General features: G+C 45.4%; 1 protein-coding gene across 1 annotated transcript; it reads left to right on the top strand.

Annotated features, from left to right (window-relative positions):
• The first annotated feature begins 897 nt into the window (after positions 1-897).
• On the top strand, positions 898-4,582 carry LOC130373067 (motor neuron and pancreas homeobox protein 1-like). The gene is made up of 3 exons (XM_056579298.1): positions 898-1,493; positions 2,515-2,675; positions 4,232-4,582. Exons 1-3 carry the CDS (start codon positions 1,043-1,045, stop codon positions 4,580-4,582), a joined length of 963 nt encoding a protein of 320 aa, XP_056435273.1. The 5' UTR covers positions 898-1,042.
• The last annotated feature ends 12,167 nt before the right edge of the window (positions 4,583-16,749 follow it).

Here is a 16,749-nt window from a genome sequence, read left to right as displayed (position 1 = left end):
CGATTGGACTCCCTGTTGGGGAGACATTTGATATTGTGTTTACTGCCTCCTTGTTTGCTCTGTGATGTGTCGATGAGCGGTAATCATGCAGTCCGCAGAGATAAGACAGTTTCATTCCAGTCCGAACGATCCACCATAAAAGAGTCAGTCTGGTGTATACTACTGATTTACCTTATCTTGTCTTTAAGGGGATATTAATTAACACTGCTGTGTTCTCAACGTGTGTGTGTGTGTGTGTGTGTGTGTGTGTGTGTGTGTGTGTGTGTGTGTGTGTGTGTGTGTGTGTGTGTGTGTGTGTGTGTGTGCGTGTGCGTGTGCGTGTGTGTGTGTGTGTGTGTGTGTGTGTGTGTGTGTGTGTGTGTGTGTGTGTGTGTGTGTGTGTGTGTGTGTGTGTCTGAAAGAGGGAAACAGGAGATTTGAGAAATAGGCAGAGAGAGAGAGAGAGAGAGAGAGAGAGAGAGAGAGAGGGAGAGAGAGAGAGATAGAGAGGGAGAGGGAGAGGGAGAGGGAGAGGGAGAGGGAGAGGGAGAGAGAGAGAGAGAGAGATTCTTATCTTGAGGCTGAGGTGCAGGAAACGGATTGGCTCATCAAATTATAAACCAATGTTTCTGGATAAGGCAACATTAAACCTTACTAAAACACAGCTTTTTCATTACTGTGACTACTGCTACCTCTGGACGTGTGAAGGTGACTTGATTGGTTTTACAAGCGTGGAAGCCATTGAGGATGATCGTTTGGGTGTAATTTCTTGGGAAGAATGATGACTGACAACCCTGAACTTGCGTTTGACCAATCAGCGAGGGAGGGGGTGGGGGGGGGTGTAGGGTGGCCCACTCCCGAGTGAAAGCGTGGACGGTTTTAGCGCAGAGCTGGAGACATGACGGCCAGTACGGAGGAGAGGCGGCACAGATAGAAGGACAGCAGCATTGGTCGTTGAGCTTGATGCTTTTCATTCCATTCAATATGACATGAAATGCTGCGCACTGAGGTTTATAGTGGGATAATCATCATTTATTTTGGAGACTTTTAAAGTAGCAGAGAAATGAAGACGAGCATTGGAAAATCACAAAACTTTGGCATCGACGCGCTCCTGGCCCCCCCGCCGGACCGGGACGAAGTTTCGTCGGGGTCGTACGGCCAGAGTCCCGGGGACAGCCCGGGGTCCTGCCCCGGCTCCGAGACCCCCTCCCCTCGGCGGACCCCGAATCACCACGCTCACATCACCGCGAATCTGCTCTCTAAATGCCCGCTCCTCAGCTACTCCCAGTCGGGGTTTCCAACGATGTCCCCGTCGGTTCATCCCGGATTGTACCCGGGCTCCATGTACCACCTGGCCGCCCTGGGGGGCCAGCACCCCGCCTTCTTATACCCGGGCTTCCCCCATCTGGTCCAGCCTTGCCCGGAGCAGTTTAAAGGGTCGGGTCTGACCCGGTCACCCCAGCTGGAGTCGTGGATCAGAACTGGGATGTTACCCAGATTTGGAGATTATGCAGGTAATTACATAATTGCATAATGTAATTATGTATTCTTAGCCTTTCTTATTCATTGTTTCCTATCTGGCCATAATCCTCGGAGGCTGGTGTATACACCTGTAATAACAATGACAATATTGGCTAAATAATATGATAAATACAGTAGGCCTAATAATAATGATAATAGCCCTACTCAATAAGTGTAGAAATATGCATTAATTGTTGTATTATTACAACAATAATAGATGATAATGACATCAGATGATGGAGGTATTTTATTGTGCAGAAATTGAGTTTGTTTTAATTTTGATTTATTTTAAACTATCTATCGCTTTTTGTGTTTATGCCAAAGAATGACTGCTTAATCAATCGAATCATACTTCATTGTTGTATTTGAGCTTCATTTGGAGTGGTTAAGGAAGAACGGATTTCAACAATGTAAGGACATCAGCAGGTGATCATGTAGGACTTAGAATGTTACCTGAGGGGCCCATAGCTGAGAGACTATTCAAGGCCTCTGTTTGTAGAATCTAGGTATTGATAATTATTGGTTAAGTTAACCACTGAAGGAGAGGCATAGGATTTAATTAAGGAAATTCATAGAGGACATTCATAGCGTTTTCATTAAGGTAATGCACCTCTATGAAGCTTTATGACTCCCCATATAACCGTATCACCTCCCGGTGTCCTCACGTCACCAACTCAGGGCCACCATAACCCTGACGTCATCACACGAACAACGAAAGGGATTGATCTATTACAAACGGACTCTAAGAAGTGAATTAATTTAAAACGAGAAAATCCAAAGATAAATAGGCCAGGGATAAACAACCAGGGATCGTTCTCCAGTAAAAATGTGTGTGTGTGTGTGTGTGTGTGTGTGTGTGTGTGTGTGTGTGTGTGTGTGTGTGTGTGTGTGTGTGTGTGTGTGTGTGTGTGTGTGTGTGTGTGTGTGTGTGTGTGTGTGTGTGTGTGTGTGTGTGTGTGTTTGTTGGCGCGTGTGTGTGCATGTGCGTGTGTGTGCATGTGCGTGTGTTTGCAGCGTCCTCGCAAGCGGGGCTCCTGGGGAAGTGTCGAAGGCCCCGCACCGCCTTCAGCAGCCAGCAGCTGCTAGAGCTGGAGAACCAATTCAAGCTCAACAAGTACCTGTCCCGGCCTAAGAGGTTCGAAGTGGCCACCTCCCTGATGCTCACGGAGACCCAGGTAGGCTACATCTAAGACCAGCACTGAGAGGGCTGCATGGTGTGTTTGGGGGCCGTTTGTATACTTCAACTGCTGAAGAACGTCCATCACTTGTTCCACATTCGGCTCGAGCTTTGTTCGTTGTTCCTGTATTCAGTAAATAAACAACCCTCCGAAGTGCAATGCAATTTCCAAGTCCCTTTTTGCCATATAGAAATTTTGAATTATATGTTAAATGTTAAATATAAATATAAATCCTAAATCTAAATCTACACCTATATCAAAATGTAATTTATGCATAGGCCTACATCCTAAATCGAAATTCTTAATCTGAGGCCAAATTATATAAATCGAAATACTAAATCGAGATCCTAAATCTAAAACCTAAATCCATTCAACAGATATGTTCATTTTCAACCTTCGAATAAGAAATCTAGTGGTTTTCTTCTCCTATGTAGCCTATTGTACAATATGTAGGCTACTTGTCATTTAGATGTATTTTAATGTTTTATGACCAGCTAGGTTTCTTAGTAAACAGCCACCTGGAATATCATGGCGGTCTTCTCCACGGTCATATCGTCCACTCGCAGACAAGTCGCCGGCTCCCACGGAAAACAATAAAGCTGGCCATTGTAGAATGCGAGACTCAATGGAAAGTTTGAAACGTCTTTATATGTATTTTTTTAAAACCACGTGCCCTTTTCCCAGCATTCATTGTGGTTTTATCTAAATATCACACAAACAAAACAAGCAACTGGATTAATCAGTAGGCCTATTCCCGTTTTAATTTAAAAAACAGAAAAATGCCGTTTATTTGTTTCGGCCTATTCCTTTTGCCCTTTTTCCGTTTCAAAACCAAATCAGAAAAACCAAAAAACGACTCTGTTATTTGTTTTTTCTGATTTTGTTTTAAATCGGAATATTCAAAGAACGAACCATACACGGATTGGTTCAGCAGTTTTACATCTATCGATTTAGACCAAAATATACAAGGTTCGGTAACAGCAGCTCTGCAGATCCGACCTACAGACAGACAGACACCTATTCTCACACTGCTAATGACATGTGTGGAAATTAGCATATCTGCTAATTTCCAGATATGCTAATAAATTAGCATATCTGGTGTGTGGATTTAGCATTTCAGATTTAGCAATTTGATTTAGGATTTCGATATTAGTTCTAGATTTAGACATAAAATGGTGATTTAGATTTGGGATTTAGATTCAACATAAAGGCTTAATTCTATTTTCATATATGAATAAGGGACACGCAGTGCAGTCTGGAGTTTTTTTTTTATTGATTAAATCTGGAACTAGGCCTACTGAAGGCTAAATCTGGACCAATTGAAGCACCCCCCCCCCCCGATAGATATAGACTTTCGACCTTCCGCTGTTCAGCTTCACAAGAACTGGAACATATTCATTCAAAAATATGAAAAATTAAAATTTCAATAAATATTTTAAAACGATGTTGAAACGGTTCCTGGTTCAAATGTCGCCGTGTCGACGTCTTTGTTAACCCCTTGAATACAATGTAGGCGAATGTGTATTTTGATATGTCCGTTGTTGTCGTCGCAGGTGAAGATCTGGTTCCAGAACCGTCGAATGAAGTGGAAGAGGAGCCGCAAAGCCAAGGAGCAGAACGCCTCCGGGACGGGGAGCCCCGGGGCCGGGCGGGACCAGGCCAGGCCCGGGACTGGGAGCCCCGGGGGCGGGCAGAACCAGGCCCGGCCGCGGGACAGAAGCCACAGCTCCGGCCTGGAAGACGAGGAAGAGCTGGAGAGGGAGCAGGACGACTACGAAGATGAGGATGATGAGGATGATAATGAGAGTGACGAAGAAGAGATCGAATTCATGAACCGCGGGCCGGGCACTTCGGGGGCCGCTGGCCTCCGGAAGAACAGTGGGGGAGGGAGGGAGGTACGATGAGAAGAGGAAGAGGAGGGGTCCGGGATGAAGAATAGGCTTTGTCTATCGAGTGAAGGATTGGCAGTTTTATTTTAAGGTCCTTTCATTCTTCTTCAGATGATCACAAGTAACTCATTGATTCATTACCAACGGATCAGATGCCTTGTTGGACCTATTTATGATCCCTTATTTCCACCCTGGCTTGGATAGACATTGGGCCAGACCGGTTCTTAATTCCTGGAGCCTCGGTTTTATTTTTGTATCCCATGTAAACCAGGCTAAAGAGCAATGGGCATCTGACGTTCAGGAGCCTGCGTTTGGAAGGAGAATAATGGAGGAGAAGTGACAGATATTTTATAAAAGGCCTACCCTTACCCGTACCCTGAGCCATCGGTCACTCTTGCTTGAAACAATGCAATGTATGAATGAGAGGATTTGGGTAGGAAATGGCCTCCAAATGTGGCGAAGGACCATGTAGGCCTGCCTGGACCTTCCGTGTTTAATGAAATAAAAGCAGATATGGCTCTTGTGTATGGAGGATAGGATACTGGGATGATATTGTAAGTAGTGTACTGTTACAGTTCTTTAATGGTCAGTTACAAATACTTAAAATGTAAAAAATATTAAAATATACCATCCCTTTCATTTCTTTTTTAAGTTAAAGGGTTAGGGCTAACCCTTTTAAGTTAAAAATGTATATCTAATACACGCGAGAAAGATTAACCCAAATCTGCAATGTATGTGACTTAAAAAAAAAGTGTGATGTTGTAAATGTTCATTTAATACCATATATATCTTAATGTAAATCTTTAGTCAGTAGCCAGTAGTCAGTCTGAGCCATTATACTTTAAAATTCCTATTTTGAAAACAATTTCCTGTGAATTACTGCAGTTAATGTGTAACCTATAGTATATCCCCATGTTTTGTACCTCATCTTTATATTATGTGATTGTTATTTAATTTACGAAAATCTAGAGCCTAATATATTTCACTCTAAAAGCATCAGCAGTTCTTTGATTTTAATGAAAATTAAATTGATGAAAATAAATGTAGAAATCAACAAAAGTTTTTTAAATCATAAGAGGAACTGGCAATGCATATTTAAATAGAATTTAGGATGTGAGTTGCATTGTCATTAAGGATATATTACTGATTACTATATCATGGGTAGATCTTGACAATAAGCCTGTTAAAGATCACCTTTACTCTTTAAAGCGAGAGTGTAGCCTGGTTTCACATTCAGTTCTTTGCCTGGTAGTGTCAGGGTTCTGGCAGGGCATTAGGAACAAAGAGGGATGGATCCAGACTCAGATGACTCAGGATGAAACAAAAAGGTCTATACTATATCAAATGTCTGTTCCATGAACAGGCAGAAAAAAACCTCAGCAGTTGGGGAATCACGACCAATAAGGTACAAAGAACCAACAAGGGAACAAAGGAGGGGAACTCATATACATGGGAAGAGATCAATGGGGGCGTGAGTTGCAGGGAGGAAGATGGACAAGGACACAGGTGAGGGGAATGAGGTCATAGCAGGCTTGAGATGTAAGGTTAGGGACAAGGTCTCGGGACATCTGGTGGACAAGGTGATAATGAACACCACAGAAAATGAGAGTACCCCCCCTTAAGGGACAGATTCCCCAGATGACCAACCAGGTCCATCAGGGTGGTTGGAGGGGGTCTGGAGGAGAGGTTCAAGGGCATGTGGCCTGAAAGCTGGATGGACCAGCCGGGAGGCTCAGGTGGATGACCCGGGCACTGGACCGGGAAGGAGCTGGAGATCCCAGGGGGACGGCCTGGATACTGGAAACTGGACCGGGAAGGAGCAGGAGATCCCAGGGGGACGGCCTGGATACTGGACACTGGACCAGGAAGGAGCAGGAGACCGGCGAAGTGCTTAGGAGGCCAGTGATGCAGGAGGAGACAGACGACCGGTAACGTAGGAGGAGCCGTTCAGGAGGTCGACGACCTGGGAGGAGCCGTTCAGGTGGCCGACGACCTGGGAGGAACCCGTTCAGGTGGCCTACGACCTGGGAGGAGCCATTCAGGAGGCCGACGACCTGGGAGGAGCCGTTCAGGAGGCCGACTATAGGTAGGAGGCACCATTCAGGAGGCCGACCGCATAGGAGGAGCCGTTCAGGAGGGCAAAGCCATTCAGGAGGCTGGACACGTATAGGGGGAGCTGTTCAGGAGACTTGTGGTTGCAATTTAAGCTATTTAGTATAACCAGCGTAAAGGGTTAGCCATAGCCATCAGTCTATTGGGTCCCTGATGAGGGGGTCCCTGATGAGGACCTCTGGAGCCATATACCACAGCGTGCCTTCACAGTTAGTCCGCGGCGGGGAAGCACTGCCCAACAATCAAGCACAGCCAAAGTCTGCCATCTGTCAGGACATGATGTCTCGGTGGATCATCTGGTTGAAACACAAACAGAAAGTTTTGAAGTCGAAGTTCCAAAAGATTGCTTGCATTTTTGTGCCACTTGTTTTAAGTTGATTAGAAATCCATACTTACGTGTTGACTGTGAACAAATTCCCGGGCCCCCAGCATCTGGAAAGTGTAATTCCTGATGACCAGGCTGTCTAGGGCGTGGTCCTTCTGGTCGAGCTCATCCATGATGCTGCGTTCCAGCAGCTCGAGGTGGCCATTCGATTCCCCCGGTGGGTGAACACCACGCCAGCACCACGTTGTTGTCGTGCTTCAACAGTTGGGGAGCACTGGATTTAGTCATCTTCTCAATCACAACTCTTGCATGTATACAATACAACAACTTGCGAAATCAATTAATCTATTACAACATAAATTAAAATGTACTTCTATATCTTTTATGTGAAATATATTTTAGTGTTGGTTTCTAAAGTCCGACCCACCCTTTTTGGGGTCTGTAGTTGAGGCTCCTAACACTAGGTGGGGCCCCCACTACGGTCTGTAGTAGAGGCCCCTAACACTAGGTGGGGCCCCCTCTCCGGTCTGTAGTAGAGGCCCCTAACACTAGGTGGGGTCCCCTCTACTGTCTGTAGTTGAGTCCCCTAACACTAGGTGGGGCCCCCTCTACGGTCTGTAGTTGAGTCCCCTAACACTAGGTGGGGCCCCCTCTACGGTTTGTAGTTGAGGCCCCTAACACTTGCAGGTTGGGAAGAGAGAGAGAGAGAGAGAGAGAGAGAGAGAGAGAGAGAGAGAGAGAGAGAGAGAGAGAGAGAGAGAGAGAGAGAGAGAGAGAGAGAGAGAGAGAGAGAGAGAGAGAGAGAGAGAGAGAGCAGCACAATAAATAGTAATCGTACAAATATTTTAAAAAAATTGACAAAATAGCACATTATGCATTGCATTGCAGAGAGCACCACAATAATAGTGATTAAAAATATAAAGATTAAATTAAAAAACTGAGATAAGGACTGCACACTGCAGTGTACTTAGCTATTCAGCAGGGTAGCTATACTAGATAACCACATGTTGCAGCGATATTGCACGTGGGAAGAGGCAGTGCTGACTGTAAACAGACTCCATGGAGGCAATTGTGGTCCCAATAATCCTTTCTGCAGTCTTTATGACCCTTTGGAGCGACCTCCTCTCTGCCTGTGTAGTATTCCCGTACAAGACAGTGATACCTGAAGTGAGAATGCTCTCTACAAGTCCACTGTAGGCCAGGGTGAGAGGACGCTGGTTTAGTCCCGATTTCCTGAACAGTCTGATCAAATACAGTCGCTGCTGGGCTTTTTCCACTGTGGCAGCAGTGTTTAGAGCCCAGCTCAGGTCAGACAACACCTGAAGTCCCAGGAATCAGTGGCTGCCCGCCCTCTCTACCTCAGGCCCTTGGATGTAGGGGGTTAGGACTCCTCCTGAAGTCTGCTATTACCTCTTGTTTTGGCTACGTTGAGTGTGAGGTCATTCTCCTCTCCATAGACGAGAATTTCCTCTATCACACTCCTGTAGCCTGACTCGTCACCCCCCTAGATGAGGCCCAGGATGGTAGTATCATCAGCGTATTTGATGACAATGGTGTTATCTTGTATGGAGGCACAATCATGCTTGTACAGGGTGAAGAGTTTGGGACTGAGGCAGCAGCCCTGTGGTGAGCCTGTGCTTACTATGAGCTCAGCAGACACCCGCACTCCCACTCTCACCACTTGTGGTCTTTCAATCAGGAAATCTAGGATCCAGTTACAGGTGGGAGTTGGGACACAGAGGTCCGTCAGTTTACCAATCAGCTTGCCCGGTTGGATTGTGTTGAAGGCAGAGCTATAGTCCAGGAAAAGCATTCTGACATATGTTCTTCTGTTGTCCAGGTGTTGCAAAGTGTGATGTAGGGCTATGGCCACAGCATCATCCACTGATCGGTTGGGGCGATAGGCAAACTGGGATGGGTCGACAGTGTCCGATCCTGTGTTGTTTATGTGGGTAAGAACCAGCTTTTCTAGGCACTTCATTGGGGCTGATGTTAGCGTCACCGGCCTGAAGTCATTCAGCGTGGATGAATTTGGCTTTTTTGGAACCTGAATGATGATGGATGATTTAAATACTCAGGGGACTACTGCCTGGGATAGAGACAGATTGAAAATGTCAGCATACACACCCACTAGTTGTTCCCCACAGGCCTTCAATACTCTTGGATGAACGCCATCTGGTCCAATAGCCTTATGGGGGTTCACATGCTTCAGAGCCCTCAGAACCTGTGCGTGTGTAACCTGGAAGGCAGTGTCTGTGGAGTCACAGGGGGCATTTGAGTTGAAGGCCTCCCGTCTTTTCCTGTTGTTTTGTTTTATGTCCCCATTAAACCATGGTTTTTGGTTAGGGAACACACGCACAGATCTTGGGGGGCACATATAGATGCACCAGCTGATGTAGTCGATCACAGTCTCTGTGTAGTCATGGATGTTGTCTGTGGCATCTCCGAAGTTGTTCCAGTCTGTGGCTTCCAGGCAGCCCTGCAGGCTCGCCTGTGCACTGTGTCAGTCCAGGTGTTAACAGTTTTAATTGTAACTGGTCTCGCCTTGAGCCTTTTGATGTATGCAGCCCTTAGTATTATTGCTAGGTGGTCAGATTGGCGAATGTGGTATAGGTGCAGCGAAAAAAGCATTTTTAATGTTGCTATAGCATTGATCCAGTGTTTTGTTTCCTCTGGTGGGGAAAGTCACAGACTTGTACAGTTTCGGAATATATTTCCGGAGGTTACAGTGGTTGAAGTCTCCCAGAATGATAAAAGCAGGATCAGGGTATGAGTTGTCATGCTCACTGATCAAGCTGTGCAGTTCTTTAAGTGCAGCCTCCTCCTTGGCAGAGGGGGGGATGTACACAGCACTCACAATTATGCATTGCAGCAAGCTGGGTAAATAAAACGGCCTTAGCCTTACCGTCAGATATTCCACGTTTTCCGAACAGGATTTGGAAATAATCCTGCAGTCCGTACACCAGGATTGTTTGACGTGAATGGCCGCTCTAACTCCCTGGGTTTTACCGCTTTCCCTAGCGCTCTGGTCCCCCCTGAAGACCGTGTATCCGTCCAGTGTTACGGCCTCTTCAGGTGTCTTTTCCCCCAGCCATGTCTCGCAGAAACACAACAAGGTGCAATCCGGGATGTCCTTCCGCGTGGATATCCTTACATGAAGCTCATCCATTTTATTTTCCAAAGACTGGACATTCTCGAACAGTATGATCGGGAGGGTTAGCCACCCTCGGCTAGCCGAATGCCCGAGGCCTCGCTGCACTCCTCCCCGTCTGCCGTGTCTCCTATCTATGTTAACTATATGGATTGGATAGAGTACAACCAGACAGGCTAACTAGACACCACCATCCTCCTATAGAAACATCACAGTGTGCAGGCTGCAACATCAGTTTGACCAATATGTCAAGTCTGGTGTTCTGCATATCCCGCAGGCGTCTCTATGTAAACTTCAAACAACCAAAGCAGTTTTCAACTATTACGCTCTCACGGCTTACAGAGGGAGATGTTAGTTATAGGCATAAGGTTTCCGAAATCCATGGATACAAGTTGGGGTGGCCCGCAAGGGGCAGTTATCCATAAAATCCAAAATGGCCCCCGTTGAAAAGAGAAAAGGTTATATCTCAGCTTCCTTTAGTCTTAAATTATTGTATAATGCCACCTTTTCTGCTTGATTTGATACAAGGAATCTATCTGTGTTTGCTGATTAAAGCAAGGTGAAATCTACACCGATCTTGATTAGGGTACTGAGGTGGATAACAGTACATGGATTGAAAAAAATAACATTTACAGGTATTAATTGATTACTTCTGTGATATACAGTATATTAATCTACAGTATGAACAAGGTAGGCTTTACATAGTTGTTTAATTTGTTGTATAATGTCATTTTTTCTACTTTGTTTGATACACGGAATCCAATTCTGATAAATTCTTCTTACTTTAAGTCCATTTACATGTTAAATCTATTATCATAGTCATATTTAGCTAAAATAAACAGTATCTCTGAAAAAGTCACAGGGAAATATTACTCAGGGCCCTAGACCCATATTTTTACCTCCAAGGTATTCTTTTCTTTGTTGATTGGACAGGTCACTATCACTATAGTGTCAAAATTCCCATGTGGTGACCAAAAGGACCATTGTTGAGGCTTTAAATAAACACATTTCAGAACTAAGCCACAGTGAAAAGTTATATTTGGCTTTTCACCATGTTAAGGAGGATCAATATTACATTTTAGTCAAATAACGCAAAAAAAACAATGCATACTTAAACATCATGTATTTATTCAAAGATGTATGTTGTGCCTGAGGCCCTCCCCTTTGCCCTGTGTCTTCCTTGGACCCTCTTCCTTCCTCTAGACCCTCGCCTCTGGGGGTCTATCCTGGCCCCTTGCACATGGGGCCCTTCCTGGAATCGGAATCCCCTCCCATGTCCCTGTTTCCCATGTTCATTGTCTTCTCACAGCCTTTTGCTTGCACATAGTCTCTCTACATTCTACCAACTTTTTCTCCTATTTAATTTCCCAGTATAAGTCATTGACTTATTTACCAACTCATTTTATATAGGTACTCTGTATTTTTGTAGACTTTCCCACATCTCCATGCTTTCATAGCCCTCTTGGCAGTACTCCTCATATGCCTGTAGTTTGAGTACAAGGATCCAGGCAAGGGTAAGCTGGTAGGCATACCGTGTACGTTTGACATGCTTGCCACTTAGTAGAGATGCTGCAACACCAGTATTGAAGATCTTTGCAAGGGCAAACATCCGGTCCCATCCAGAGACAGCTAACAGCTTACCTCCACACTCTTGGGACATCATCTCAATATGAAGGAAGCTCATGAAGCACACAATTTTTGATTCGTCAACCTTGTCAGGGAACTTCCACTGGCATTTTTCTGTTGCGCATACAGAGGGCAGTCAGCCACTATGACTGGAACCTGACCAGGATTCACAAACTCGGTTGCCTTCATGACAACAAGCATTGAGTATTTCTGCATGGCCATAGGTCAGGCCTTCTCATAAAAAACAGGGAAAACACCAACTGTGGCCCTTGGCCTGACATCTTCTCGTTGGACATGAGAGAAGAATCCAGAGTAGGTCACTGGTGTGTCTTGAAGTATTCCATCTATTTCTATCAGGACCTTTCTGAGATGGTCTGCTTCGTCAGGCACTCCTGCTCGAGTGTTCTCAGTGAAAGCTGGTCTGGCTGTTCCATCTGGAATTGACTAAAGCTTGATTTCCCCAGCATATTCAGCGATGTACGGTACACTGGCAAAGTCATCCGGAAGCTTGATAGAGGTGCCTTCAGAACCTTCAAGGGTTAGAGGAGGAGGGTCCACCCCCATGTTGTCACAAGTGAGATGGTTGGTTAGGGATATAGCGGTGCCATGGAGCTCAAATTGACCAGACTCATCAATATTTTCTATTCCACCAGTAGTAAAAACTCTCCCGCTTCATGTTTGATGGAACGACAACTCCATCAACTGCCAACTGCCTTGACATGGCACCGGCAAGGCCCCTCCGGACATCCATGACTCGTTCATAAGATACTGACTAATGCCAAGTGCATGGAACTTCTTGATGATGCCTTTATTGCAATCAATTCCATGCAGTTTCAGTCCCACATAGAGCGGAAAGGGTGTCTCTCTCTCTTTCTTCCTCTGATAGAGGTGAGGGCTTGACTACTTTGCTTTGCAGCATTTCTGCATATCAACTGACTTACGGCCTGATTCCACCGGACGCGTCACGGCAACGTTACGGCAGCGGCACGTCTTGGCCGCGGTCACCGCAGCAGATTGGTTCCACTCTAATCAATGAGACCATTTCCACCGGGCGCGGCTGCGGAACGTCTCAGCAGCGTCCCAGGAGCGGCGTGCCGCGCCGCAGCGCTATCATTCCGTAGCATTCCTATTTTTGCCGCGAGCCGCTGCTGAACCGCGTCAATTTCAACAGAGCAGATCGATCAGGGCAGGAAGTGAAAAAGTAGAAGCCGTAGAGCATTCCGCTCAATTTTCAAAATAAAACACAATAAATAAAACACCAACATTATTACGTCATGACCGGTGGCACCAGGTCAGCAGTCAATCAATCAAAGGGTCTCAAATCATCCTTTTTATAAGAACAATGTCAGAAAGGACAAAGCCTGGCATTTAATTGCAGTAGTTTTGGGAGTGGAAGGTGAGTACATTAGGTTTAGGATTATCGCGGGATCTCGTGATCTCGCGTGAATACGGCTGGCTCGCAAGGCAGCGTTGCGCTGCCGTAACGCGCCCGGTGGAAATGCAAGCAGGGCAAAGTCGCGGCCAAGACGTGCCGCAGCCGTAACGTTGCCGTAACGCGTCCGGTGGAATCCCCGTGTTATAGTGCAGGCGACTCTGACCCTGGCATTTATGGTGGTGTGATTCTCTTCATTCTGCTCAACAGAGCTTGAACCTTGAATCAAAACATCTAGAAGGGTCTGAAGGGGTTTTCAACTGGCTCACTTAGACACGTTTATGTAAAGGATCCATTGAAAGGCAACTGTTGAAGAAGGATGTATTTGCGCAGCATAAGACCCACTTTAACTATTTTCTTTGCCTCATCTTCTGTCATGATCCGCCCCTGGTTTTCTCATTCACCTGCCTGCCACCCTGATCACTCCCAATTAACCCAACCACCTTCACCTGTGTTTCCCCTATATCAGTCCTTTCCTCCCAAACATTCCCTGCCGGATTGTCTCTTGTGTTTCACAGTGCTTTCCCGCGATTCAAATCCTGACCTACCTACCGATCCTGCCTGTTCTCTGATCCCTGCCTGTCTGACTCTTCTGCCGGTACCTGATCCCCGCCTGTCTGACTATTCTCCCGGTTCCTGATCCCTGCCTGTCTGACTCTTCTGCCGGTTCCTGATCCCCGCCTGTCTGACTATTCTGCCGGTTCCTGATCCCCGCCTGTCTGACTATTCTGCCGGTTCCTGATCCCCGCCTGTCTGACTCTTCTGCCGGTTCCTGATCCCCGCCTGTCTGACTATTCTGCCGGTTCCTGATCCCCGCCTGTCTGACTATTCTGCCGGTTCCTGATCCCCGCCTTTCTGACTATTCTGCCGGTTCCTGATCCCTGCCTGTCTGACTCTTCTGCCGGTTCCTGATCCCCGCCTGTCTGACTATTCTGCCGGTTCCTGATCCCCGCCTGTCTGACTATTCTGCCGGTTCCTGATCCCTGCCTGTCTGACTCTTCTGCCGGTTCCTGATCCCTGCCTGTCTGACTATTCTGCCGGTTCCTGATCCCCCGCCTGTCTGACTATTCTGCCGGTTCCTGATCCCCGCCTGTCTGACTATTCTATCGGTTCCTGATCCCCGCCTGTCTGACTCTTCTGCCGGTTCCTGATCCCCCGCCTGTCTGACTATTCTGCCGGTTCCTGATCCCCGCCTGTCTGACTATTCTGCCGGTTCCTGATCCCCGCCTGTCTATTCTGCCGGTTCCTAATCCCTGCCCGTCTGACTATCCTGCCTGCCGATCCTGTATCCGAATAAACTATTGACACTGTTCCACGCTCGTCGTCAGTCTGTGCACTTGGGTCCTGCTAAACGCCCCCCTTACATCTTCAGTCACTTGAAGGCAAGAGGTCTGAGCAACAGCTGCACCAACTGTCTTCTTGTGGGATGTGTAGACATCATGGCCCTCTGAGGAAGCAGACCACTCAGCCCTAAGCTTCTCTAGGAGGAGCTCTTTGAATCGTTTCCGGTGCACATATGTTCCACTCCAGTCTGAGCTCCGTTGCTCTAGACGACGATCGTAAAGTTCCCTCAGGTCAGCAAGCTTAAAGGTAGATTCATTATACTTCACATATGCTACAAGCTGAGCACTAACCAATGGATCATACTGCATTGGCATTTTTTATTACTTCTGATTTCTTTCTTCTGCACAAGCATCATTGTTTAGCTTTGTGTAGCAGGATGCACGGTAACTAACATCTCCAGCTCCTGCATCAACTGCAGTGATTAGCATGGCATAAACTGCCCAGTTTTTTTTATTCCAGGGCCCATTTGTGGAGATTCTTTGAACAGTTCTCACTCCTAGCCCTGTATTTCACAGTAAACACACTGCAGTTGTTTACAGTCTAGGCTAGAAGTAAAACTTGACCTGTTTTTTTTGGGACTGAAAGTAGTCACTTCCCTGTTCGACTCCTAGCTTGGTCTCTTGTTGCTGGCTCGCTGCAAAATATGACACTGGAAGTATCCTCGACTCGACATCGATGATGACAGCTTGATTTTTTTCCAAGGTGTGGGCTATCCCTGATCCATCATTTAAACTTTCCAACGTCACTCAGAGGCAATGGGATATTAGCTTCAGCAAATGTTGTCAAATCATGTTCATGGGTTTGATATGCTTTAAGATGACGTTCCGTTTTATATGGACATCGCAAATCTTTGTTTTTTGTTGACACAAGCAACATAATGCCCAATCTGTTTCTCATCTAGTATTTAACGGATTTCCATCACTCATGATGGGATATGTAGATCTTTAGACTTGACATATGAAGAGGGAAACCTTAAATATAATCAGAATTGAAATGTCATCTCATATTTAGAGACTTTAAAATTGAATTAATGTAACAATGAAAATGGCTACATTGCATGCCAGGGCTAAGTTTTTATGACTAGCTACCTCAGTAATCAAAATCAGTTAAACCTAAACCTAATTTAAACCTAGGTCAAACAATCCCTAAAACCTTCATGTTTGCTGATTAATGCAAGGCCTACCTTGCTTTAATCAGCAAACATGATGCTCTGGTGAAGGCTGTTGAGCAGAATGAATTCACCCTTGTCTGAAATTTTGGTGAAAATTAGTTTATATACCTCTAGATAATCTTTCCAAAGGCTTTCAAAATAGTTCTGAGACAAGAGTTCTAAGAACTACTCACATCAAGTTAGCAAAAGTAAAAGCTAGTTTCCAATCACTTTAAATTAAGTGTTCTTATGTTACTACCCAGTATTAAATGATTTGTTTTACATATTAGCTATTTAAAACTATGTAAAGCCTACCTTGTTCATACTGTAGACTAATATACTGTATATCACGGAAGTAATCAATGAATAGGAAATGTTATTTTTTTCAATCCATGTACTGTTATCCACCTCAGTACCCTAATGAAGATCGGTGTAAATTTCACCTTGCTTTAATCAGCAAACACAGATTAGATTCCTTGAATCAAATCAAGCATCTTTTATAGTATTATGCGGGCACCATTGTGTTTTTTATGGATACCGGCCACTAGAGGGCCACCCCAACTTGTATCCATGGTTTTTTTTAAATCCTTAAACCCATACCTAACATCCTGCCAAAATTCAAAAACTTCTCGAGGAGTGCCCAATCTTCATGATTTACGTATTCCTTCCCAGCTATACATAATAATCTGAATTTTAACAGTCACATTAAATCACTCACAAAATCAGCATACTTCCTTCTTCAAACTTAGAGGATATATGTCAAAAGAGGATCTGGAAAAAAATCATACATGTGCTTTTCACATGACTTCCCAAAAAAAAAAAAAAAAAAACTTCAAATTATACAGAAAAATGCAGCCAGGGTCCTCCCTAAAGCAAAAAGAAGAGATCAAGTCCCTTCACTGGCTATTACTGGCATATGCTGACACAATTAGCTACAGAATTGATTTTAAAGCACTTCTTGTTTTTAAAGGTCCCATGACATGAAAATCTCACTTTATGACATTCTAACATAAATATGAGTTCCCCTAGCCTGCCTATGGTC

Source organism: Gadus chalcogrammus, chromosome 20 (genome assembly GCF_026213295.1).
Source record: "Gadus chalcogrammus isolate NIFS_2021 chromosome 20, NIFS_Gcha_1.0, whole genome shotgun sequence".
NCBI lineage: Eukaryota > Metazoa > Chordata > Actinopteri > Gadiformes > Gadidae > Gadus > Gadus chalcogrammus.
The sequence above is the reverse complement of the archived record's forward strand: the minus strand, read 5'-3'. Positions and strand labels throughout refer to the sequence as shown.